Here is a 26,950-nt window from a genome sequence, read left to right as displayed (position 1 = left end):
GAAGAAATGCTATCACAGTGCAAGGAACAGATTCAACCCTTTTCTCAGCGCTATTCATTTGACTTTATCTTTTGGTATAATTTCAACACTGAATTTTCCTGGCATGAATCCCATAGCTTCCCTGCTTCACCCTCACCCCCCCCCCAACATACACACCTCCCCAAGCTTTTCAGTGCTGGGTAGTTCTATGTTTTGGTAAACTTATTCTATTAATAGTCGCCCTCTGTGGCTATAAAAAATCCCTCAGTAGTCAAAAGCCAACCCTTGCTCACTAACAGCTGTGGATGTCTGAATACACACAAGACCCGACATCACCCAGCAGAGCCCCTTCTTGGCTCCACGTCAGAGCAAACTGATTAAATAAGGCCGTTGCCAACTTGAGAAAACGGAAAAGGAGGCCCCCCATAACAGAGGAGGGAGGGAGAGAGACTGACTCCTGCACTAGACTGAGGAAATAGGAGGGTATTTCCATTTGCTCACTGGCTTTTTCACTTAGCAACCCCTTTCTCCCCCCCCCCCAACTCCAATAAACTCTTGAGTCTCAGAAATAGAGACAGAACAAAGAGCTGTTCAGAGATAGAGTCGAAGGTGGTAGGTAGAGTTGCAGTTGCAGGTTTTAAAGTCTAATCTGAGTTTTCATTTGGTTGGTTTAACTGAATTAAACATTTCTGCTACTCCAGTCCTATTACTGGTCCTGGGATAACCCTATGGCAATTTAAACCTGTCACCTGTGGTCAGTGTTAATAGTCAATGGTGAAAACGCACATGATGATGCTGATTAGGCAGAACAAGACTCAGGGAATTAAAAAACAAAAACGATCCATCTGCATCCTGTAAAGGTGATGAAAGAGCTTTTATCCATCAGAAAGGGAAGAATTTGGCTTCTCAGAGGGTAAAGGGAATTTCCCATATTCTCAGTATTTCTAAGGTATTTTCCTAAATGTAGTTTCTGCTAAGCGACGAGATGCCTTAGCTATGTGTTTGACTAACAGAGTTCCTATGTTATGTTCACTGTCCTTTAGCCAGAGTTTCACTCTGATGTTTGCATGAACCCCAAATCTCAAAGAAAAACATCAGGAATTGCAGAGATTCCACTAGTTGCATGTCAAATCCATGTGAAACCACAAGTGTCACAAGATGTTGAGGTGAAACAATATGTCTAACGTGTTCATTTGAAACTAGGCCCAGAGTCTCACACCTTGTAATAAACCTGACCCAAATTTTGAGTCAGTTACAAAACCAGTAGCCAGGCAACTCAGGAAAATTTTCAGATTTCTCTATGAATGCTTCATTCTGGTGAATTCTAGCTAAACAGCTGATGGGAGTGAATTTTTAAAAATGTATTCAATACTGGGGAAAAGTGCTGAAATTACAGCTCCAGGAGACTGAAGTCCTCTGTTTATTCACACAACATGGACACACACAGGAAGCATTGGTGCAAGGTTCTCCTATCAATATAGCTCAGTTCTGACCTGCAGGACCCATCTCTCGGGGTCAGAAGGGAGCTCACTCTCCAAAGCCTTTCTAGTCCAAGGTCTCTTTGCTGACATGTAACCAAGTGGGCCAACTTGTGCCAGCCACAAAGGTAGTTTTCACACCTGACTATTGGCAACGAAACTGAGATATTCCAACTCATTTCACTCAGGTGTCAGTCACTAATGATCACCAATCAGCTCTGTCCAGGATTTAAACCAGTCATTTAAAGGTTCTGTGTCCCATTACATACCTCCAGAGCCATCAAAGTCCCTTGTAAAATAACGTCTCTGAACTTTCTTTCTCTCAGGTGTCTACTGGGACTGGAGCGGCTACTGAAGCCCATTAGCCCAATGAGAAAAGAATTTTGCTTAGTCCAGTTTTCCCAAATAGTTTCACTGAGAGCAGATTGGGTCCAAAGAAACTGATCCAATCTCAGTGGAGTCCCCCTAGCTGTCATTAATTAGAAGGAAAAGGAAATTTAAAATGAAAAACTACAATAGGGAAAAGTTAAGCACTCGCTTCCAACTTGCACATACCAGGAAATTCAGAGTTGAAGGTTAAACTCCACCCTCAGACCACCTCTGCTGTTCCCTATATTGCAGGCTTCTCAGCAAACTAACTGAACACACGTGCTAGAATACATAGACCCCGTGCATTAAATATGGAGTTTCAGCTTTCACTCTGAATTTCCTGACTTTTTAAGACTTTTATTAGATGGTTATGCCCCTAAAATGGTACATGTTACATGAAGTTTCTCCAACACAGCTGCCTTTTGGAAGCTCCGAATTGTCAGTTTATCTATTCATTATTAATGAACCTGGAACTACTTTCATGCAAACCTTTCTTAATTTAAGGTGTTGTGTGTTGAAATGGGATCCAAATGAAACCATCGCAATTGAGTTTCACTAAGAACTTGGGGGTTCATACAAACTAAAAACCCAGAAGGTGTAAACTTGCTTAGCTCAAAACTGAAGGAAAGATTCTTATAAACCTCTGCCAAACAAGAATTCTGAATTTTGCACAGATCTAGATGAGCCCTATGAATCCTCGAAGTGCATCCTCTCATGCATCTCTTGGTATATTGAGCAAACTGAAATGCTAATGACAAGGTTCGTCTCTATTTCAGGTGTGACCATCCCACAGCAGTGGGACTGGATCCTAAACATCACACTTCTCACTAGATCCGGCTCTAAATTTTAAAAAACAGTAACTGTTACAAGCCTCATAAATTATTTTTATAATACATCTTTAATAAGCACGTGTTATAAACACTGCAACAGCCCTGCGCTGCACAGGGATAACGCCATCTCATAACAGCCCTTAAAGACTTGTTACAAGGCTTTGTGTCACAGGCCTTCGTGATAGCATTAAAGGAGCCATTACTGTCAAATGCATCAAAAAGCACTTCCAGATTTTTTTATAGGCGTTTCAGTGGGTGCTATCATGACATATGGCCTATTGGGGAGACATCACATGCACTTTAAAGATGATCTCAACTAATAAATATGTGCTTCCTTCACAAAATGGAATACCTGTGGAAGGACCATGTATGTCTCAATATCTGATGCCATATATTTCTGTTTGTGCATGTTAGACTGCAGCAGGCGCCTAGCCATTGTTTCTGAACAGGAAAAAAAAGCCCCTGCCTTTTCCAGCAGTGGATTTTGTCTTCTGATCTATTTAATATTTTTATTACTAAAGTAAAAAGCTCTTAAAGGGCATTTTCCCCAAAGTGGGGCATCTGATGTACACACAGAGGGACAGATTCTTTAGCTGGGGACAGAGAGCAAGCAGCACAGATTGCACCTGAAGGGGTGGGCGCAATGGTGAACAATAGTTGTGGTAATGGGGTTGCTGCTTCCAGAGAGCCTCCCTCGTGGCATGGGGTTTGCCCTGCAGCATTCCTGCCTGTGCTTCCCTCTCCTCAGAAATTTCACAGAGGTTCTTCTCATAGCCAACAACACCCTGGCTTGGGCTGGCTTAGTATCAGAAACAGTTCCAAAATAAAGTTCTCAAAGCCCCAGGGAAAAGTTCTCATTTTACGGTTTATATAGTCATCTTTCCCCACTCTTCATCAAGCCCCTCCCAGATCTTCCTGCCCAGAGACTTCCCTGCCTTGGCAATCCACTTCCAGTCTTACTTCAGTTGGAATCTTTTCTCCCATGGCATCTTGGGGTCTACTGCAGGAGCCTTCTTGCTCTCTGCAGTCCTCCTGTCCCCCATCTTGGGCCTTTCTGCCCGGAATCTCTCCCTAGGCCTCATCCTGAAATTACCCACTGGGACCAGACCTTCATTTTCACAGCCTGGGGAGGAAAGTTCCTTGAAAAGAGCCAGCCAGCCTGTCAGAGCTGTGCCCTCCCCTGGTTCTGGTGCCACTGTGTGCCAGGGAAAAGAAATGCAGCACACAAGTGGTGTGAACAGCGCAACAGTTTGCTAACTCGTTAGTGCCATAGACTTCCAAAGGGGCCTGGCTATAAGGAATGAGGTTTTGTAACCCACTTGTGGTCTCCCAAGGGCTTGAATGGGGACTCCATGAGCTTTGCAAATACTAAATATCAACCCCGCATGGTAATAGACTCCTCTGCTGAGGGAAAGGTGTCGGCAAAGTCTTTAAAGAATCAGTTAACATTCAAAATAATTCAAATAATACAAACAAAACAAAAAACCCCAAAAACCTTCTAACACACAAAACCAAACCATACAGAAATCATGGCACTAATGTGTTGTGATAGGTTGTATAGAATCAGTTAACTGTAGAGTGAGAGACTTATGTAGGGGCTGGCACTATGCTGAAATTGCAAGTAAATAACCTTCAGGGATGCCACAGATAAGTCAGTTTCCTCTAAGTGTCACACAGACTTGCAGAACACAGACTTGCAGAAATGGGAGGAGGAGGCTCTAGAACAAGTCAGCTATTACCTACCCTCAAGGTGAAATGTTTCCACTTTTGTCTATAATATTTTATGACTGTAGGTTTCCTTGACTTACTCTTACAGAACAAGAGAGGTCAGGCCCCTTTGGAAGTCTATCATCTAGGCTGCCAGGAATAGGGACTGTAGATTTGGGTGGAGAATTCTCCCATCTGCCTGGGATATGGGATCCAGGGATAAGGGCGGATGATACAGTGGAGTTTGAAAGAATTGTAATAGGTTGGCATATCAGTGTTGTCTGGGCCAACCTCATGCAACCAGAAGAGCTTTCACCCCGTTTGGGTCTTGTGTATTATTCTGAGTAGTAGTGAAATGGGTGGTGGTATCATGCAGAAAGTCCCGGCTCCAATCTGTTAGAAATTCTAGCTCAGAAGTGATGAGTCTTGGTGCTCTCCTTGGTGGCAAACACATCTATTGAGGGAGTTCACCATTTGCAGAAAGGTGCCGAGTCCCAGAGTCCTTCAGGAACTTTTTATGTTGGTCTTGGTTTAGTCTGCTTGAGAATTCTCCGCTCCTGGCAGCTGCAGAGCGATTTGGTGTGTTCAATGAGGAATGCACTGCAGCCAAAGCTTTACTGCTTCCAGACACCCCATGGGGGAGTGAGCTCCACCTGGTGTGTTTACATCATGCCTTGCGGCAGTGCTGTCACTTAGTATCTGTACTGTGTTCACCACCAGGGAAGGCAGGAACGACTCCAATGCCCAATGTGTCACTCAGTGTTCCAGAATTCCTAGGGATCGCCTGGATCCCTGCTGACTGTACAGACCCGGAGGTGAATGTGGACTCCCCAGCCATGGCTGGAGAGGCCCACAGTGACTACAGCTGTTGGAACTGGAGGACTGAATGCAATTCCTGCTTTTCACTGTCTCCTCCCATCACGAAAGATTCTTTAACAGCTCTGCTGGGATAGTCCATTGTTCTTGAAGCTGTCCACATTTGGAGTGTGTGCATTCAAACTAGCCAGCGTTGCAGAGATCTCCTATGACATTTCCCATGAAGGATGACATGTGGAAGAAGCCATAAGTGCAACTACTGGTGAAGTAGACTGTGCTAGGAAGATTTCCTTAGCAAGGTCAAGCAGACCCTTACGTATGAACGTTGTTTCAGAGCCTGCAGGTCTTGCATGTATGGAAGAATCACTCCTCTAGTAGGGAGGTGCTGCCCACAGTCGCATTCAATAGTGCACCTATAAACATCAGCCATCAGATACAGAAACACATGACATTTTATAAACACCCTAATGGATGATAAGCCAATGGGGAAGAATTCTGCATTTTAGATGCTGATTCTGTAGGTGAAATCACAGATATTTTTGGGTGACTGCCTGATCCCTGTGACAGCGTAATGATCTTTGAGGTCAAGAGTTGCATACCAGTCTCCTTGGGATATGTGGGGAGTTATGCTCCACAAGGAAAGTGTCCCAAACCTGAAGACTTTGAGGTGCCTGTTCAGTCCCCTTAGTTTAGGGCTGGGCAGAGGCTGTGTCCTGTTTTGGGAGTCAGGAAGTAACTTGAGTAGAAGCCCCTTCCCTTCAGGTTTTGAGGGACTTCCTCTACGGAGCCCTTTGCCAAGAATTAGTTGACTTCTCCCTATAGAGTTGTGGTGTGAGCAGCGTCCCTGAGGAGGGGTAAGATGGAGAATAGGGAGGTAGTCCAATGGAAAGGAACTCTATAGAGTAGCTGCAATCTACTGTATTATACAGCAATCTGATGTGATTCACATCAAGTTTTATAGACTGCACAATATGGTCTCGAGAGGGAAAGATGGAGGAGGCAGTAGATGAAGGGTAGGATTGCCGAACACTGGAACCTGACTCTTGACTGTGATATTAAACCTGCAACCTCCAGGCTGATGAAGCAGGCTGGTTTACAGACCTTGGATGGTTCATTCTTGTCTTTCTTTGCTGTTTGGCAGAACGGGAGGTCTGCTGACACTTTCAGTACTATGCATAAGTATGAATGGACGCTGACAAGCCAGGTCTGTGGTATCAGTTGCACATCATGGCTTTCCACCTTGAATGGCAGTGAAGTGTGAGAGTCCAAGAGAGCTTGCAGTTGCTCTGGTGGCTTTGAGTTTCACCTGTCTTTTCACTGAAAAGACTTTTGCCATCAAGGGGAAGATTTTCATCTGTCCATGAGACTCTGCAGTGAGGTCTGATGGGCAAAGCTATGAGTACCTGCAAAACAGTGATTCTGGTGGCCATTGTATTAGCACAAGACTCTGATGCACCATATGCCACATGCAGGGCATGATGTACAGGGATTCTAGAAATCCGTTTGCCATGGGAAAACATGGAAAAAACCACAGAATTTGCATTTGTACAGAGAATCTTTCATTTTGACATCTTGTGAAAAAAATATATACACAGTAAAACCCTGTTTATTTGAGCCTCCATTATCCTGCTCTCAGTATTAACCGAACCACCAGCTGCCTGGCGTGGACAGCAGTGGAGTTCTGTGAGCCCCAAGAAACTGGTGGTTCAGTTAATACAGAAAGCTGGATAATGGAGGCTCAGATAAATGGGGTTCTACTGTATCAAGAAAGCATTGTGTTCAACTGATACCACTATATATTGTGGCTAGGGAAACTAACGTTCAGTGTTTCATTTTAATCGTGGAAAAACATGGATTTTTATTTTTTTTAATTGGAGAACTTTGGTTTTTTTATCACAGAAAACTAGGATCCCTGGGTGATGTACTCTGATTTTTATTCAGCAGCCAGATCCTTTGGTGAAGGATAAGAGTTATGGTTTCCCAGAAGTCAAACTGGTAGTATGCCATCACTGCCTGATAACGGATGCTGTGCATGTCCAAAGATCAGAGAAATATGTCTTCTGATCAAGTACACCTTTCCTGTCTCTATGGGCAGAGTGGGTAGATGACTGGGAACATCCTGTCCCCTTGCCGTGAAACTGCTGGAGAAGACTGTGTCAGGCAGATTTCCTTGGCTGGGTCAATCAAACCCCTGTGTAGGGGTAGTGATATCCTATCCTTTGGTTTCCCTTGCAGAACATCAAAGAGAAGGGCAGATGCTTCAGTTGGTATGGCACCAGCGTCCAGTTGTAGCGTATAAGCTATTCTGGTCAGCAGCTCCTGGAATTGATGAAACTTGTTCAGAGGGTACACAACTAAGGGATCAGTATTGTCATCTGGTGATATGCCATCCCTTGGGACATCCCCCATTTGTACGTTGACATCATCCTGAAGAAGTCCTCTGTCACTGTCTCCACTGCTATCTGCAGGTGCTGTGGCGTGTTGGCTCTTTGGTGGAGAAGTCTGTAGATAGATGCCAACTCTGTGGGTGCTCCAGGGCTGGAGCACCTGCAGAAAAAACATAGCGGGTGCTCAGCACCCACTGGCAGCCCAGCGGATCAACTCCTCCCCATCCTTGCCAGCGCCTCCCACCCGCCGCAGATCAGCTGTTTAGCGGTATGCAGGATGTGCTGGGAGAGGAGGAGTGAGGGAAGGCGCAAAGATGGCGTGCGCTCAGGGGAGGGGATGGAATGGGGCAGAGTGGGGATGGGAAGAGGCAAGGCAGTGTGGGGGTATGGGCTTGGGGCGAAGCGGGGGTCGAGTACCCCCGGTAACTCAGAGACGACACCTATGAGTGCCAGAAGGGAAGGAGGGGGAGCCAGTGACAACAGTAGTGCTGGAATTGGCACCAGTGACCTGATGGCTGCAGCAGGGCCAGTGACTGAAAGGGCAGTGTTGAAGGACTCGAGGACCCTGCCAATTGTGCCAGAAGGAGATCCCAAGGAACCTGTAGCAGAGTTGGAGGCCAGTGCCACGGCAGCCCTGTTGGTTCAGGCCGAGCAATGTCTATTACTATTATTATTTGTATTACCACCCTCAGCACTTCTTGTAACATGGGACATAACAATTCTAAGGGGCCATGGAATAAATGCATCAAGTCTGAGAGGACCAATCACGGAATATCCCTTAGCTAGAAGAGTGAAAGGAGCCTGCTCAGTCTCCTCCCAGGGGGGACGGAAAGGAGCTGTTCAGTGGCATGCAGGAGGAAGTGCTGGAGGACAGGGGAAGGAATAGGGGCAGGAAGAGGCGGGGGAGGGGCGGAATGAGGTGGGAAGGGGCTGGACAGGAATAGGCAGGATGGGGGGCAGAATGGGGGCAGAAAGAGGCGGGGCAGGGGTGGAGACTTGGGGGAAGGGGTGGAGTGGGGGCAGGGCTTGGGGTGGAATGGAGGCCAAGCACCCCCCGCGATCTAGGGAAGTTGGTGCCTCTGCTGGGGATGCTAGAATGCTATATGGCACCGGACTGTCCAGTATAGGTGATGTTGAGGTTGGGTAGGGAATATAAATCAGTGAAATGTGGAGCCCTATGGTGCTGAGGAAGACTAAGAAGCTGAGAAGCTCCTCTTGACACACTGCCGAGGAATCATCATGTGACTGGCACCATTTCCTTTTCTCCCGGGAGCCCTCGGAGGAGTCAGAGTTCTGTTTCCCTTTCCTCAGCATCTTATGTGACGTTGAGCTTTGACAGGAGTCAGAGCAGAGCGTGTAGCGGACAAAGAGATGTTCTCAGCAACAGGTGCTGAGGCCTCCAGCAGAGGGCCTGAGGACTCAGCAACGCCATACATGCTGCCAGACGTGGTTGGCATGGGTGCAGAATGGGTGGGGTCAGTGCTGACTGAATCTCTGACTTTGGAGCAGTGGTGATGGAACCTTTCTGAAAGGAAGCACCAAGGCCAAGTACCAAGGGGGTGGAGGCTTTACCCATTCCATTGATAAGGGCTTCAGTGCCAGGTGGCTTATTGCCGATTGTATTGTTAGCCTGAACCCCTGATGCCCGAGGCCTGTACTACAAGAGTCTTAGTGATCAAGGATGCCTGTAGCCCCTAATAGTTGGTTTTGATGCAGTCAGAGTGAGAATGCCCAACAGATGGAGCGCTGAGATGAGGTGTGAGCCTTTCCTGGACACATCCAACTTTCACATTAGATTCGGGATAGACATTTACACAGGTGAGGTTTCTCAAAGACCTTCTTAGCCGCACTGCTGGCCTTCAATGAGAGTGTTGCAACCTCAAGGCGGTGCTGAGGTCACATTATGTTTTCTCTCTTTTTGATGATCTAAGCTAAACAATCATGTTTATTAATTGTGGGGGGCTATATGCATCTGCTAAGAAGATCCAACACAGAGAAGTTCCCAGTGCTTATCGCTGTGGAGAAGGACCTTGGGCAGTTGGGGCTGCACTCTCTTAAATACACTGGGACCCCGAAGTCACTAGGGGGCGCTCATACAACTGCAAAGGCCACGGCTTTGGTAGATGTTCCGTGAGCACGATGCCGGGGGCACCAAATCCACAAATAACAGTGCACAGAGGTACCCGAAGAAGAATAAACAGCTGCACATGAAAAAACAGTGTGTAGAAATGCCTGTTTTGTCCATGGAACTGCATATTTTGCAAATGACATTTGACTTACTTGAACTTCTACATGTACATTTTTTGTGCACAACTTTGGGCATGCAGTTTGGAAAATTTGGCCCTGAAAGTTTCTGAATGTTAAGGAACAGTCTTAAATATGGTCATGTGATTTTAAATTAAATAATAAATAATAATAATACCCAGCTTTTATATAGTACTTTGCATTAGTTGATCTCAAAGCAATTTACAAAAGAGTTAAGTATCTTTATCCCTATTTTACAGATGAAGAAACTGAGTTAGGCTTTTCTTATTAGGTTGAATTTAAAAGGTTTGTGCACGTTTGTGATGTTGGATACAGTAAAAATGTTAAAAGGGCACTGTCAGATTAAAAATCACATTTTAAAAAATTATCTTAGCTATATTATTACTAAAACCATGGGTTATGAAAACTGCAGATTTAAAAAAAATCCAATTTACATTTCTCTACTGATGGTGTTTGCTTAGTTGCATTTTTCTCTGACTGGACAATGAAAGTAGATTGGTCAGTTTCCTTTTTTTTGTAATTGGTATTTAATCCATTTCACTGTCTGACTCTCCTGCACTATCACAAGGATGTAGTGTTTGAGCTGAGCTGCAAAGGAATATTGATTTGTTTATTTTTGAAGAGATACATTGGATTTATATAAACAAAATCGAAGAAGCATTTCTCAGATGTTTCGTAAATTTGGAGCCCAAACTGAGCTGAAAGTGTCCTTTAAAACTTCTCTCTGCTCAAAATGTTAAGGAGATGGCTTGAACCAACACAATGTAGGGAATTCTCTCACAGCTGACATTTTCCTTCTTAATCTGCTCTGTGGTGGCTGGTAACACAGGGTGTTCTGAGTGCTGTGTGGTTCTCCCCCCTCCTTCCCCCCTCCCATAACCCTATAAGCTGCAACACTAAGTCACAGTGTGTGAAGGACAGAATTTCACCCTTACCTTCTATTTAATGTAGGTTTAAGATAGACCATAATGACTTTAAACCATAGGGTGAGGGTTTTTTTGAATATACAAGGGTCTGATTCTACTCTCACATATGCTGGTGTAAATCAGGAGCAACTCCACTAAAGTCACTGGAGTTAAACTGGTGTCAAACCAGTGCAAGTGATTTGAGATTGACACCCTGATACAAAATAAAAAATTGCATTTATGTAGACACGTAGACCCTTTCATCCAAAGACCTCAGACTATTTTATAAATGTTATGTAATTAGCCCACACAGCTCCCCTGTCAGGAAGAGAAGGGATACTTTCCCCGTTTTTCAGTTGTGTAAACTGAGACAGTTAAGTTACTTGCTCAAAGACACAGAGCTCATACAGAAGCTAGAAGTCCTGATACTCATAAGAATGGCCAAACTGGGTCAGACCAAAAGTCCATCTAGCCTAGTATCCTGTCTTCCGACAGTGGCCAATGCCAGATGCTTCAGAGCGAATGAAAAGAACAGGTAATCATCCAGTGATCCATCCCCTGCCCCCATACTCAGACCTCTCCTCTCTGTAACTGCAGAATGACATTCCCTCCCTATGCGTGCACAAAAAAAGCTGCGTTGACATAACATTAAAGGGCCCTGAATAAACTGTCTATCCTTTAAAGAAGTCTCAGTAAACTGAAGTCTGCCTAAAAGTATTTAATCGCTCTCAACTCAGAGCCTCACCAAATGCGACCTTCCTATGGTTTTGACTCCCACACTCTGAGAGCTTGTGGCTAAAATCAGCTATTCAGCACTCTAACCTACAGCTGATAACCTACAGCTTGTGGATTTCCCTGAGTTGGCCGTCTGAATCTTTGACAATCTGATCTTCGGTGGTGAGAGGGTAAATTTGGATTCAGTGGCAAGGCAGGTCTGAGGACTTGTGCTGAGACAGGTTAAGTGTGCGCCAATTACACACACACACAAACACACACACAAAGGAAAGAAAAAATACAAGAGAAGCAATAAATATGGAGGAATGGACAGCTGGCAGGACTGCCATTAGTTTGATGTTCACAGGTATTATTATAAATACCTCATTTGTTTAAGAAGTTGCCTACCTGTAAGGAGAATCTGGTTCAAAACATGTCTTGGTTACATCAGTTATCTCCGGGTTACAGCATTCCCCACCATCAAAGTTGTACCTCTCATAGTTACAATCCATGTCACACACGCCGTTCTGCTTCTTCTTGTGGAACAGGGCATGACGTACGTGCCGGCAGTCCCCTCCATCGTACCCAGTCAGCGTGTGGTTGCACTCGGGGTCACAGTTCTCGTCTCCAATCTTGCTGATGTCGCAGTTGGCTAGGATGAGGCGGTGGCGGAGGGATGAGTTCTTCACGTCCAGCACTTCCAGCTCCCAGGTGATGTTGTAGCGGCTGAAGGCCTCATTCAGCTGCTGGTGCTGGAACTCAATCTGCTGCCGGCTGACGGTGGGGTTCTGATATGTGTCATCATAGAGGTTCATCACCCGGTAGCGCACCACCTTATTGCGGCGGAAGCGGGGAAGCTTGTTGTAGCTGGTGATCACCTCCACATTGTCGCAGACTGTCTGCCCACAAAGAGGAGGGTCCAGACTGGTATCCAACAAGTAGCCATGGTGATAGTTGAATTCGATCTGAGGACTGCTGCCATCCTTCATGGGAGACCAGGTGTTTTTCACATTCAGTAAACTCTCCTGAAGAACTAGCTGAGGTAGAGGGGTGTCTAGTTCATGAACCACCTGGCCCATGTCAAACAAGATCTCCTTCTGGGACCGGGCTGTCCTCCAGAGATTGAAGTGTTCTATGTAACCCCGATAGTTCTGATTCAGGGCATTTCCTCCAATCATGAGCACTTTACACTTCAAGGTCAGAAGGCTGAAGATGCTGCCCACTTGCTCCCCACTCGTGGCCACCTGGGCTCCGTTCACATAGAGTTTCATCAAGTGCCCATCGTATGTGGCAGCCAGATGCACCCACTGGTTGGGAAGATAGCTGCGATGAGTAGCAATGGTGGTGACCTTGCGAGCACGGTCCGTCTTCAGCGAGAAGAAATAGCGGGGGTCTCTATTCCCCTGGTCACTGACGGTGTTAATCCCCAGGACCCATCCTCGGTCACGGGAGGTGTAAGAACATTTGTCATATAATCCTATGGGCCCCCAAAAAAGAAATAGGAATAAATAAGGGTGACAACAGATTATTTAATGTATTTACTTTGTCATTAAAAATATAGAGGTATTAAGAGGGTTGGCGTAGACCAGTGGTGTTAAACCATCTGGTGGCCGCGTGGCCATACAAGAGAACTTAGCATCAAAGGTCAAGGACTGCCAGAGGCATGCAGTGTGAATGGGACCCCCATTCCCTGGCCAAAGACCAGAACTGTTTTGCAATTTCAAAGCAGTGGAGAGCTGTTCTGTGTAGTCTCATTAACTTCATTTGAGCCATAAATTTAACCTCACTGGTTTAAACCAAGTAGAGTCTTATGAAATGTCCTTGATTGCTAATTCTCTCTCCCTCTTTGCCTCCCCCACCCCGGGTCCATTCTCCCCCTGAAAAAGGAGGAACAACCTGTATGCAAAGTTTAGCAGGAGAAATGAATATGAGATCCAATCTTAATACAGCAGGAGAAATGCTAAATGGATGGGATTTCCACAGGAACCTAAGGGCTAAATGATCAAATCCTGCTGAGATTGATTTGGGTGCCTAACTTCCATAGGCTCCTTTTAAAATCCCAGCCAATGAGAACTGGTGAGAGAAACATACACACACTTATATTGAATCTGATGAACAAGTTGTATTCCAGATCCCCCACACATCCAAAGATGTGTATCCATTTACTGCACCATAACAGAACAGATACTAATGATCTCTCTCATACACTACATATCCATGCTTCTACTCACCTACATGCAAAGCGCTCTCTGGTTCATTGTGTGTCCAAATAGCTCAATTTAAATATATAAGGGAAATGGAAGGGAGGAAGGAATGAAAAGAGAAAGCATGCTCTAGAAGTTAGAGGAATGAAGCAGTCCCCCACCCAGGGTTACAGGGAGCAATGGGGTGGTGGTGGGGGGAATAGAGGTATGGAGAAAATCACTTCCCAAAATGGGAGAGAGAGCACTCTGGGGGTTAGAGACCATAGTCACAGTGATAAAGTCATAGAGTTTAAGGACAGAAGGGACCACCAGATTATCTAGTTTGACCTCCTGTATGTCACATGCCACCAACACCACCCAGCCAGCCACTCACACACTAAACCCAACAACAGAACTAAGACTCAAGTATACAACCCACAGGAGACACAACTCTGCCACAGGCAGAGAATAGGAGAGACCGAGGTGCACCAGTGCCCAAGGCCGCCACAATGGCAGGGAAATCACTCAGTGAGATAGACTCAGATAATCCTGGCAAGTGGCCCGCACCCACACATTGAAGAGGAAGGTGTAAAAAAACCAACCAAGCTCATTGCCGATCTGACCTGGGAGAAAATTCTTTCCCAACCCCACTCATGGTGATCAGTTAGACCATGAGCATGTGAACAAGAACCGGCCAGTCAAGCACCTGCGAGAGTGTATGCCCAATGCCACCTCAGAACCCTATCCCACCCCGTCTTAGAGAAAGTCCTTTCCCAGTGTCAGATACAGGGATTGAGGAAGATAAAGGAATACAGGTTTCCTCCCCTCAGCTCTTAATAGTAGACACCTTGACTGAAAAAAAAAGTAAGGACTTCTGTACTAAATGGCATTCTAGCCCTAACGCATTAAAACAATCTCTTTCCCACCCTCTGCCACCAAAAGACCTGACTTGAAATCATAAATCTTTGACAGCTCTATCTCCGTGAAAAGACTAAATATCCCTCTACCTCACCTCTGCACCCTAACCCTCCCAGCACCATCACCACCAAATGACAACGTCTTTTGCTTCTGAAGCTGGACAAGTTGCTCAACAGCCATCTGTTAACAATCACTCATTAACAGTGTGGTCTTGTCTAATATCAACAGAGCAAAGGTTACGGGAGCAGTCACTGTATTTTTTCCCTTCCCCCACTTCTGTCACCCACCTTTCCCCCCCAGCCCCAAAATCCTCTGATGGGAAGTCTGAAAATTTTTAAACAGGCCTTTTTTCTGCACACTGTTATTTTGCCAGGGGCTCTAAGCTCCCCCTTTTCCTGTTTCCTTTGGAAGAGAGATCCCAGGGTTAGGAAGGTAATGTGTTTATTCATCTGTAGGGCGCACTCAGTTCAAAACCTTTACAAGACCAGCTTCAAGCTTATACTGCCACTTCTGATCATGAGAGGGAGGGAGAGAGAAGGGAGAGAGAAGGGAGAAGGAAAACAAGTAGGTTTAAAAATGACATTTTCCAGTCAGGCTAAGGTGAATGTTTACCCAGGAAATGAATACTATCAAATTCAAAGCTGCCAATGATGTTTTGGTGTCAGGGCTCCCAGCTTGCTTTATTTCTTTACTATATATATATGTGTGTGTGTGTGTGTGTGCGCGCATGCATGTGTGTATATACACACACACACACACACACACACACTCATTTTCAGATGTGCCCTCTCTTCTGCACTTCCTTTTAATGTGCTAAGTGAAATGTTACTTCCAATGGAAGTACCATGTAATGGTGTTGGGTAAGTAATACTGTAATGAATGATGGGAACACTGGAAAGACAAGTTTCATCCACATAAGAGGTTCTCGGGACTAGAAGTCCAGAATGCATCCCCCCCACTCCAGTGTGGGATAGAGGGAGCCCTGAGGTGTGTATTGGTATGGAAAGAGTCCCTCCCAGACCGGAGGGACACCTGGGGGATAGAGAGCTGCAAGACACACCTTTCCTATAGTAAGATACAGACTTTTATGGGCGTTTGCTAGAGGAACAGTTAAGAAGTTGCACATAACAATACCGTCTCCATATCTGCCGAGACTGAAAACCGGGGCACAGGGACACTCAAAAAAACATTCACACAGAAATCTTAAAATGTAAATATCTGTTTCTGTAGCCTTGGTTTTTATTTCTGAAATAGAAAATTTTCACTAACTAAAGTGCAAGGATATCAAATCCTAGCAACTTTGGATCTCAGACGAGTGAGGTCCCTCAAAATGAGGGACATTTGAGAGGAAAGTTAGAATGGTCTCTTCATGACCATGATAAGCCCTCTTCCTCTTGTTCTTATGTGCTGCATGGGGCTAGCAACTGACCTCAAACAGACGGAGCTGCTGCAGGAATACTATAGAAATGTACCAAACCTCCTTCTTCCTTTGTGCAATGAACTCTGATGTGATGCAATGTGGCTTGAGTTTGCCTCAAACAGCTGCTATCAATTCAAGATTTATAGCCAACAGAGGACACATAAGTAGTGACAATGGGGACACTAATGAACCAGCCTGTGTGAATGCTGCTGAGATGGAACAGTTTAATATTCTGATTCCTTATGTTCTCTGGTTTAGGGCAAAGGCCAATCAGTCAACCCAAATGACCATATCTCTCATGCAATATTCCTTTCTCAAGCACTTACCATCGCAGGTATCCAACCACAGCTACAAGGCTAGAGTGGACCTGTTCCATTCCAAGACAGACTAGCTTTATGGATGTATAGAATATTTGTGTGCTGTTTATTTTTAAGGGAGAGGGAAAAGAGGGGAAAGGAGAGGAAAACCCTACAATAGCTGTAACTTACAAAACTGTGCCAATCCTTCACAATATCCATTTGTTTGTATGTTACATCCACATCCCCTACCTTCATCTGCTTTTCCCTTCGGTTTATACATCTTTTCAGGTAGGGGACAATCTCTTTTTCTGTTTTTGTCCAATGCCCAACACAATGAGGCCCCAGTCCCAATTGGGGTCTATGAGCTCCATCAAAATATAAATATTTATCACTCCCACTAATAACAACAAAGGAAAGGGCTCTGGAATAGGGACATGTGAAATAATTTCCATACATGTGGAAAACGTCAAAATCAGAGGTTTTCACAGTTTATTTTGACTTTGTAAAATGAGTCCATCGGCGTGAGTTATCGCTTAGAAATCATTAAAAACATTTTGAGCAAAAAGTGCCCCTTTGCATCCCCAAAATCAAGCCTGTTTTTGAGCAAAATGACTGAAATTTAAATTTTATAAATGTAGTTCTCATGATCAACTTTCACATAATTTATACTCTTATTGTTACTATTATTAATTATTTGTACTGTGGTTGTGCCTATGAGATCCTGTCATGGACCACAACCCCACTGTGCCAGGCACTGTACAAATACAGGACAAAGAGCCACTAAGGCCCCTTCCCACTGCTCTGCTACAGTAGATTTTCACCTACTTTAAAGTCCCTTTATACTTCAAGAGCGGCGTAAAGGGGCCGCAGAGTACAGGAAAATTAGGCCAATGATTCTGCAGATGATTCAGTGCAATACCGGAATTTGACAAACACATCTTGAAAAGCAAAGTTTCTCAGCCATGAAATGGTGTGAGATCAAACCAAAGCCCCTCCTCCCGCCACCGAAAAAAGTGCACAATTTTCACATTGCCGTTCTTCCTCATTTTTGCCTGCCTTGAGTTGCTAGGGATGGATAGCACTTTAGGTGAGATGAGCACTGTCGGTGTTGCCAACTCACAAGTCTCATGATATCTGTTGCTTTCTCAGAGCCACAGCTCTTGGGGTTAGGGGATTAGGTCAGAATCTCAGCTTTCATTTACAAAGAAAAAAATAAGTTTTAGCTCTTGTGCTTGCAGATGAAAGCTTGAAAATGTAAGCCCCAATGACTCAAAACCTAGCAAGCAAATAAAAATAACCAGAAGTCTATTTTTTTTTAAATCTCACAATTTTTTAAGCCAAACTCATGATGTTTGAAGCCTTACCCATGATTGCTACAGTATACCTCTGCTAATCATAACTGATCCTTGCAGGAGGCCATGAACAAGGCCTGTATACCACTTAAGTCCCACTTTGTTTTAGGGGACTGTATGGGACTGAAATGGTGCATTATCTTTGTGTGGGCCCTTTGCACAGGGGAGAATTTTGCACTGTGCATATAATATATGACACCGGTTGCTGAACTTTTGGAAGAAAGGTCATTGGGGGAACATTCTGTCTTGGATGGTTTAGAGACAAATCCTGCATCTTAGCAGGGGGTCCCTTCTAACCCTATGATTCTATGAGGCGCTGCTGTAACCAAACTCAAGATGCTGAGGTTGCAGCAGATGGTGATCAGGAACGGCTACAGAGAGGCTGGGACACACAGCTAGAAGCTCTCCGTGCCAAAGTTATAAGTAGCATTCTCAGTGGGCAGTGTTCACAAGGAAGGGAGCTAGAGTAACCTGTGCAAACTGCTATAATCCATTTTCAAATGATCAATAACAAACTCCAAGCCTCCTTCCATCACTTCAGCACTATTTCTTGTGTCTCTAACAACAGCTTCCTGGTAACCAACCCAGCCGGTGAACTAGCTAAGGTTTGAAATCTTTACTTCAAAGCAGGTTTCTCACTTTACTGTGCAATGGGGGATGGGAGCTTGTGGTGTCATTTTTTGGGGCGGGGTGAGCTGACTTTGAACCCACCAGGTGTGCTGTAGAGTCCACGGGAGCCTTGAAAAGAAGTGGGCGGGGAGGGAATAATACCTTGCACTTCTGGAAGTTGGCCACGCCTGCTGTGCTGGGAGACTACAACCAGAGGTGACAGGACTCCGTTATGAAAGGGGAATTTAGGTCAACAATCAAAGCTGCAGTCAGGGGCCCAAGAAGAGGGAGCTAAAGGTTGGGGCTGTTTTTTTCCCCCTAGCATGTTTTAATCGTTTAGTATCAAAGCCACAGAGGAATGCTTGACAGAGCAAATATTCTACAGGAACCTATAGAAAGCTTTTATCTGTCCAGAGGAAACTAATTAAAACAGACAGATTTGGGTTAAGTATCCCCATGCTCCATGCTATTGGGTAAGTCAGGGAAGATCCACTGGAGCAGCTTCTCGAGTTCTGCATTGGATATTTCACGGTACAATGTTGAACCCAATATACTTTTATGAAGGGAAGAAATAATCTCTCCCTTCTCTCCCAGCCTCCACACACTTTCCTCCAGAACAGTTAAATAATTCAAACTCCAAGGTACTTAAGAAAACAACTCCATCTGTACCATTTCCGATGCTGCCAAGCAGCCTTTGGGGCACTCCCAGGGGCAAGTATTGGCTCAAGCAAAGCACCTCAGAATTGCCCAGGTGGCAGTTTACTGCTCAGGCCAGGAACAAGTACTTGTTTTTCTGCTGCTGCCTGCCTTGCTGAATTCAGATCGGATACTTGCCATTCACCTCACAAGCAATGCTACAGGATTTGATTTAGGCCCCATATGCTTGATATGATGCCTTGTAGTATCAGGGTTGGGAGGCATGAACAGCACAGCTAAATATGAGATATATACATTTGCAGTGGCTGGTTAGTTATGAACTTTATAAAAGTCCTGGCTTTGTGATAACTAAATCATTTATGCTGTAACGGGGCAGCTACTGGCCTGGACCTTGGAGCCCCAACAATGGGCGTGAGACATCACTGAGCTTCACTGTGACAATAAACCTGCTGTCTGTATGCAAGATGCCTCCTACAGACTGATCTCGTGGGGTAGGGACAGAGATAATTTACTGTATTATGAGAGATTATGAAGAGTAAGATCTCAAAGCACACAGCAAGATCCGACAGCACAGAAGAGTGTGCTTCAGTACTACACCTGGCTTCATTGTTTAGAGTATCAATATCAAGGAGTACTGCTCCTTACCTAAATCTCCCTAAGCATTTCACAATTGCTGCAGGATCTGAGGAGAGTGGTGCTCAGTTAACGAATTGTAACTGTTCGTGATTCAGATTCCTCAAAGAGACAATGGATCATTAAACATCAAACAGCTGCTGTGGTAATGACTTGATTTTTTTTCTATACTTACACAAAACCTAAATGATATAGGCCACATTTGGGCAGATTCTCACAGGACAGTAAAAGCCACATCCATGACACAAAGTTTATCTCTACCTCCCAGCCCCCAACCAAATTTCAGATCCCTGCACAAAATCACGGGGGAGTTAGAACATTTTTTAAAAAGTCTCAAGGATTTTTAACATGGGCAAATCAACTTATTTTACCCTAGTCTCATTCATGGAAATGACTAAAAATGATTAAGGGTTAGAAAACCTGATTTACAAGGAAAGACAAAAACTGAGCATGTTTTTTCTTGAGAAAAGAAGACGGGGTGTGTATGTGCATGATAGGTTATCTAGGGAGGTTGCGGCATCCCCATCATTGGAGGTTTTTAAGAACAGGGGTAGACAAACACCTGTCAGGGATGGTCTAGGTTTACTTGGTCCTGCCTCAGTGCAGGTGACTGGACTAAATGACCTCTTGAGGTCCCTACCAGCCCTACATTTCTATGATTCTATTATTCTAAATAATTTTGGCTAAAATTCTCAAAATTCATTCAGCCCCAGCAGAAAACACCCACCATGGAAAATTTCTGCTTAAAGGGTTAATGTTTGGCAAAGTTATAAGCAACTGAAAAGAGTCTTATAAAGGGAAGTGTTGAGCAAACTTTAAAATGGGAGGTGCTACCTAAATATGAGGGTGGAGCCCTGTGGAGATGAAACAGTATGTGGTCATGTAATTAAAGACTATCATAATGCATATGCACATGGGGACAGAGTTAAGGTTGCACAGGCAACCTTAATTTTGGCATTTCCTAAATTTTCCATGCTTGCCTTTGCAACCTTAATAATGTTTTAACGACTTTATTTTTTGCATGTAATAAATATATAAGGCTAAATCTTGAGGTTTTTCCTCAAGTTTTTCTCAGGCAAGACTCCAATAGGAGCTTAACAGAATAAGGCCTATTATTGATCTAGCCCACCAATCAGAGAGCTGTGTTTGTTATTTATGAAAGGCTGCTGTTCTATAAATATAGAAAACGAGACAAGACATTCATGAGTTTGGCTCAATTCGAGTACAGCACCCACAGGTTTGGATGCTCATCCAAACTAGCTGAACTTCTAACTGGGTCAGCAAAACCTGGCTAGGAATCAAATGTGAAGAAGGTTTCTTATTGGACTTCCAGAACTTCCTGTTTCCAACAAGCCAGTTTTGCTGAAAGAACAGATTTTCTCCTGGGGTTTCATCATTTCTGCTTGCAGCCATTGTCATAATCAGGAAGCAGAGAGTCCCACTGCAAAAATGAAAAGTTCTATTCTATATCCAGCTCTTTCTAGCCTCAAAATATTTCTTTTGAATTTCACATTTGAGTGAATTTTGGGCAAAGGCTCTCAACAGTTCCTATTTTACTTCACATAGTCTCTAGGAGAAATTCAGTAGTAACATTACATTGACTTTAAGGGGGTACATAGCCAGAGTCCCAGACACAAAGATACACACACACATACACAAGTGGGCAAGGAGCACACACAATAAGGAGAGGTATATACACAGGGATGCATCACACGCACACACTAACAAATTTACCTACACGCCCATGGAGAGACATATATAGCCAGGTACACACAAGGATTAAAACAAATAATTTATACACACACACATAAGAATCCACACACATGAACATCTCTGCTCCCACAGCTCTTACCTCCCCTCTGTCTTAGACCGAAACATTGCTTAACCTTCAAAGGTCTATAGGAAAATAACGTAGCTTTGTTTCTGCTAACCCAGTGGCATCTCCTTCTCCATTCTGAGGGCTAACACTAGGCAGCCAGCTCTGTACAGAAGCTGTATCATAATTCTAGTGTAATCTAAATAACAAAGGCCTCGAAATTTCTGGGCTTATATTAGACAACATGGAAACCTGGTGCATAAATTGGGTCAAGAGAGGTCACAGAACTTCAAAGTAGATCAGACAGCCAGAGAGTCCCCAAAGAAAACATCCTTCTGGAGGGATTATGGAGTATATCTGTCACTGGACAAGTGCACACAATGCCCATCAGCTGACCGGCAGTTCCAAATGCTATTTAATTTCATAAACTCGCACCAGCTCCTGTGCCTGATGTGCTAGGGAAGTAAATCAGCGGCAGCACTGGCCAAGCTAGTAGCTGAAGAGGAAAAGGGCCAGACATTCTGCCCTGAAAGAGCATTCTTGCTGGCCAAGACAGCAGAGCAACAAGGTGGGGATGTATACAAGTGAGTTTGGCTGTGATGCAGCCAAAATTCATGGTGGAGAGTGGGGGAGGGGCAACCTAACTTGTTTTGCTCTTCAGAACTCCCTTTCAACTGACCTTTACACGGGCTCCAAGGGCAGCCCTGGAACCAGCTGAGCAGTCACTACTCCCAGCTGCAAAGGGGATGGCTTTTACACCACTGCACAAAAGGAAGCGTGGGGGTGGGGATGAAGAACAAAGAAGGAAACACGAGCAGCCCCTAAACTAAATGGGAGGATCAGGATGGGGGCAAGTGGAGACCCGGGGGGGGGGGGGGAGGGAGGGGAGGGGACAACCTTGCAACCATTCCTTCCGGCACCCGACAGATGGCTAAAAAGTCTCCATTAAAACAAAAAAAATCTTCCATCAGGGCTAACCAGGACACCCAGCTGGGAGACTGTAAAAAAAAAAAAATCACATCAGTGTTAACTGGGAATTTCGTTGGTAATTTAGGGGCATTTCCATGTGAAATGGGCATGCTGGTTATATAACTGGACTGTGAGGCTATGTGGAGCAGATTATCACCTGATGTAAATCTGCGTAGCTTCACTGGAGTCAATGGATTTACACCACCTGAAGTTCTGGCCCTCTGTGGGAAGCTACAGTCCTAATCAAGAGTTAAATATTATTTTTCCATGTTTTTTTCTATGTATAGATGCTAGAGAGGCAATATGCAGACTTTAAACTAAACTTTTTAGGTCTGATTCACACAGAAGGACACAATAACCATTCTGCAGACAGAATGGGATTGATTGTGTTCGTTTCCTGCTGTCACTCTTGAAAAGCATCCTGCCCTCTTCTAATCACGATTATTTCGTGACTCAAATTCTCCCCTCTTCACACACGAGTGTCAAACCGATACACCAAACCACAGAGACACTCCTGCTTTCTAGGAAACATCCTTCTGAGAAAAGAAATGCCTCTTTCAAGTGATCTAACTGCTATAGTATATGTTCTTCATAGGATGTAGCCTCCATATATTAACTGGAAGAATGTAGTTTACGAGCCAGATTTTCAGTTTGGTGTTAATCCAGTCTGATATTTTTGGGTATAATTTTCCTCCTGCAGATAACCAACCCTGTAATTTTGCACACATTATGAATGTTGAGCACAATTAAGTAATTTGACTACTTGATTTGCAAACATAAATAGTTAAATGTTTAACGTCCAACAGTTATGCCTGCAATTTATTACAGATGCAAAATGTGGGCCCAGATATTTGCAGAGGGAAAAAAATACACCTGCAAAAGTGATGGCTACTGCGAAAATCTGACCTTTTATTCTTAACAGGCAAGATGTGGAAGTGATGGCCAAACCTCCAGAAGATCAGAATTCTAGTTTGGTTTTGCACAAGCCTCTCCAAAGTAGCTGGCCCTCATGAGTTTCCAAGATTGGGACAAAAATGTTATGAGTAGAAGCTTCCTTGGAAGATTTCTGGCAGTTCGTGTGTTTGATTGGGCAGTGGGAAATATAATTTATCCAAGCTTTCTTATGCTATTTTAACCCTTCAATTTCTGGTTGCATCTTTGGGCAAAGATTCTTATTTGACCCAAACCATCCTCAGCTACGGACCTATCTCAGGACTCTAATTAGCATCATTAACTCTTTGCCCCATTCTTTGCGCCTGCAGCTCAGCTGAAGTCACTAGAACAGGTCATTTCAGCCTTCGGCGTACATACCACAGTGACTGTTGTTGTGCCCTGAGACTGAGGCAGACCACCCAGAAAGAAGCTGACCACCAAAAGGGTTACCACCAGGGGTTTTTTTAAAACCCTTTTGCATTTGCTTCTTTATTCTCAGAGGATGTCTGACAGCCTAACAACCCCCAAAGCGTTAATGCTGCAGCTTTTGAGATGAGACCTCTGATTCACTCCTTGAAGGATACACTCCTGGGGGGAAATCCTGGGCTCCCTGAAGTTAACAGGACCAGCATTTTACCGCTGTTCTTTCACCTGTCTGGGGCAAGGGTCCTGGGGTCTATGCTCCTATGGTGAAAGCATTAAGCACAGTCTGATGCTAATCAGACGATGGAGCTCCACAGATTAAAGTGCCAGAGCCATAATGGGACACTGATCCTGCTCTGCTATTTGGGAGGATTTACAAGACAGTCCCTGCTAAGCACCAGGGTGGGCAGAACTAATTACTATTGCCGTCTAAAGGAGGACTCAGACATTGACGCTTTGGTAGAAGTTGGTACGGGAGGAAAATTCAACGGTCCTAAGCTTGTAAAAGAGTTTTCTTAAAGACCGTTTTATTACCTGAGCCTGAGATCTGGTTCCCATTTGTGCCTGACTGGAGTGGGACTCCATCTGACACTCCATCCCGCAGCTGTGTGGGGTCAGGAAAGCCCTGGTCAGAGGAGTCCCTAACACCACCCGCCCTCCCCCAAGCACAGAGGGCCCTATGTTTTTCCATTCTTAACCTTTTACCCACCAGAGAGCTAAATTCTGTGCCTTACTTGGGGCACAAGTGAAAATGAATTTGTCAGCCCCCGTCTAGGCTAGTCCTTAGCAGTTATTGGTAGGGCCCTACCAAATTCATGTCCGTGAAAAATGTGTCACGGACCATGAAATCTGGTCTCCCCCCTGTGAAATCTGGTTTTTTGTGTGCTTTTACCCTAGACTATAGAGATTTCATGGGGTAGACCAGGGTTTCTCAAATTGGGGGTCCTGACCCAAAAGAGGGTTGCGGGAGGAGATTTGTAAGGTTATTGTAGGAGCGTCGCAGTAGTGACACCGTTACTTCCTCACCGCCTTCAGAGCTGGGTGGCTGGAGAACAACGGCTGCTGGCCAGGCACCCAGCTCTGAAGTCAGCACCCTGCCAGCAGCAGCCCAGAAGTAAGGGGAGCAATGCCATACCATGCCACCCTTCCTTCTGCACTGCTGCCTTCCGAGTTGGGTCAGGACCCCTACAGTTACAACGCCATGAAATTTCAGATTTAAATATCTGAAATCATAAAATTTACAATTTTTAAAATCCTACAACCTGAGAAATTGACCAAAGTGGACCGTGAATTTGGTAGGGCACTAGTAATTGGTCAACACCACTAAAGAAGCTCACATAGTCTGGACATTGTAGGCAGTGTGACTACAAGAGCAGGGAGTGTTACTACTCACCAGCATGGTGCACTGGCAAGGCTGTGTGAGGATCCCATGAACGGAACATTAAGAATAGAGGATGGAAAGAGTACCAGTTTGGATTGAGGTTTTTTAGCAGAGCTGTCTGTTGCAGATCATGAATGAGGTGAACTGCAGGACATGCTACAGGTCAATATTCAGATATATCATCAGCAGAGAGTTTGAATGGGTGAAAATGGTATAGTGCGCGTTTACATTCAGTTCCACCTTTCCATCCTTCTCTCTTTGAAATCAGGACTTTTGCTCTTACCCTGAATTTACCCCTGCCTCATTCTTCACAATTATGGGATTCTGAAGCCTAACCATCTCCAACCTCTTCCTCTAAGTACAATCAGCTCTCTGTCCGCACCCACATCTTAAACCCAGTGACTCCTAATCTCTAGCCACACACTGATGTATCATCCCTTTCCCCTACCCACTATCCCCTTTCATTCTGCCACTACATCTTCCTTACCCAAGCCAAAGCCAGTTTTGACACCCCAGGAGGCCAACTTCCCTTTACTGGTAATCTGCCACTGGAGTGGGTCTCACTTGATCTGGCAGTTTCAGCTGGACGGGCTGCTGTATCCAAACTCTGTATGGTTCCAACGGGCTTTCCTGTGTCACTGGTGAGACAGAATGATTTGTGTATCTCTGAGATTAGAGAGCAACTCTTGAAGCATGAGATTTATGAATAGCAGCCATCCCAGAAGAGGCTGAAATGCAGCAGGGATTGGCTGAGCTATATTAGCAAAAGTACAAAGGAGTCTTGCTGAGTGTTGAACGTTCCTCGGATTGAATCAAGGATAATACTTGCCCAAATTGATCATGTTATTTGAGTCTGGTGCTTGGTTTGAGGCTAGTTCTCACTTTCTTTCTCACTACTGCTTTGTCCATCTCTGGTAGAGCTGTTTGTGTCAGGAAGACTTAGATGTAGGATCTCCAAATGCTACCCGATACCATCTCACCAAAGATGCTCTCATGGTGTCTTCTCATTTCAAATATTCCTTGGCAGAATTCCCTTTAGCAAGGCACTATTGTCGAATGCTTAACGCCGAGGACTGGGATTTAGGACACCTGGATTCCTGGCTCTGCTGCTACCCTGCTTTGTGACATGGGGAAGTCTATTCACCTCTTTATGCCTGTTTTCCCTCCCACCCATTTGTTTGTCTTGTGTATGTAGATTGGCTGCTCTTTGGGGGCAAGGACTATTTTTTACTAGCAAGTTGAGTCCTTTGGGCCCTACTATAATACAAACAACAAGTTTGCAAATAATCAGCTTTCCCTGAAAGTGCACCATCTCTCCCCTCCAAACACTGCAAAATAAATATAGCAAAAGATTGGTCTTCCCTATTGTGACAAAGTTCCTGCTCTACCTTGGTGGGTCTTGCGCTTATTGGTAGATTTGCTCACCTTGGAGCTTCACGGCAGCCCTCAGCTTGGCCGTTTTTCTGAATTCACAGTCCAGGTCGACTCCTCCTGTGTCTGACCAGGAGTTGGGAGGATTTGGGGGGAACCCGGGCCCGCCCTCTACTCCGGGTTCCAGCCCAGGGCCCTGTGGAATGCAGCTGTCTGGAGTGCCTCCTGGAACAGCTGTGCGACAGCTAAACTCCCTGGGCTACTTCCCCATGGTCTCCTCCCAACACCTTCTTTATCCTCACCATTGGACCTTCTTCCTGGTGTCTGATAATGCTTGTACTCCTCTGTCCTCCAACAGTCCGCGTTCTCACTCTCAGCTCCTAGCGCCTCTTGCTCCCAGCTCCTCACACGCACACCACAAACTGAAGTGAGCTCCTTTTTAAAACCCAGGTGCCCTGATTAGCCTGCCTTAATTGATTCTAGCAGCTTCTTGATTGGCTGCAGGTGTTCTAATCAGCCTGTCTTAATTGTCTCCA

General features: G+C 44.8%; 1 protein-coding gene across 1 annotated transcript in view; it reads right to left on the bottom strand.

Moving 5' to 3' along the window:
• The window catches only part of PAPPA (pappalysin 1), a 214,350-nt gene that overhangs the window by 170,790 nt on the left and 16,610 nt on the right, over positions 1–26,950 (bottom strand). The window contains exon 3 of the mRNA XM_084650528.1: positions 11,859–12,927. Coding sequence (XP_084506654.1) covers positions 11,859–12,927 — 1,069 coding nt within the window. The remainder of the gene's footprint in view (positions 1–11,858; positions 12,928–26,950) is intronic.

The sequence above is a fragment of the Lepidochelys olivacea genome (genome assembly GCF_965140295.1).
Source record: "Lepidochelys olivacea isolate rLepOli2 genome assembly, chromosome: 16".
NCBI lineage: Eukaryota > Metazoa > Chordata > Testudines > Cheloniidae > Lepidochelys > Lepidochelys olivacea.
Note: the sequence above shows the minus strand (reverse complement) of the source record. Positions and strands in the feature narration are given on the sequence as shown.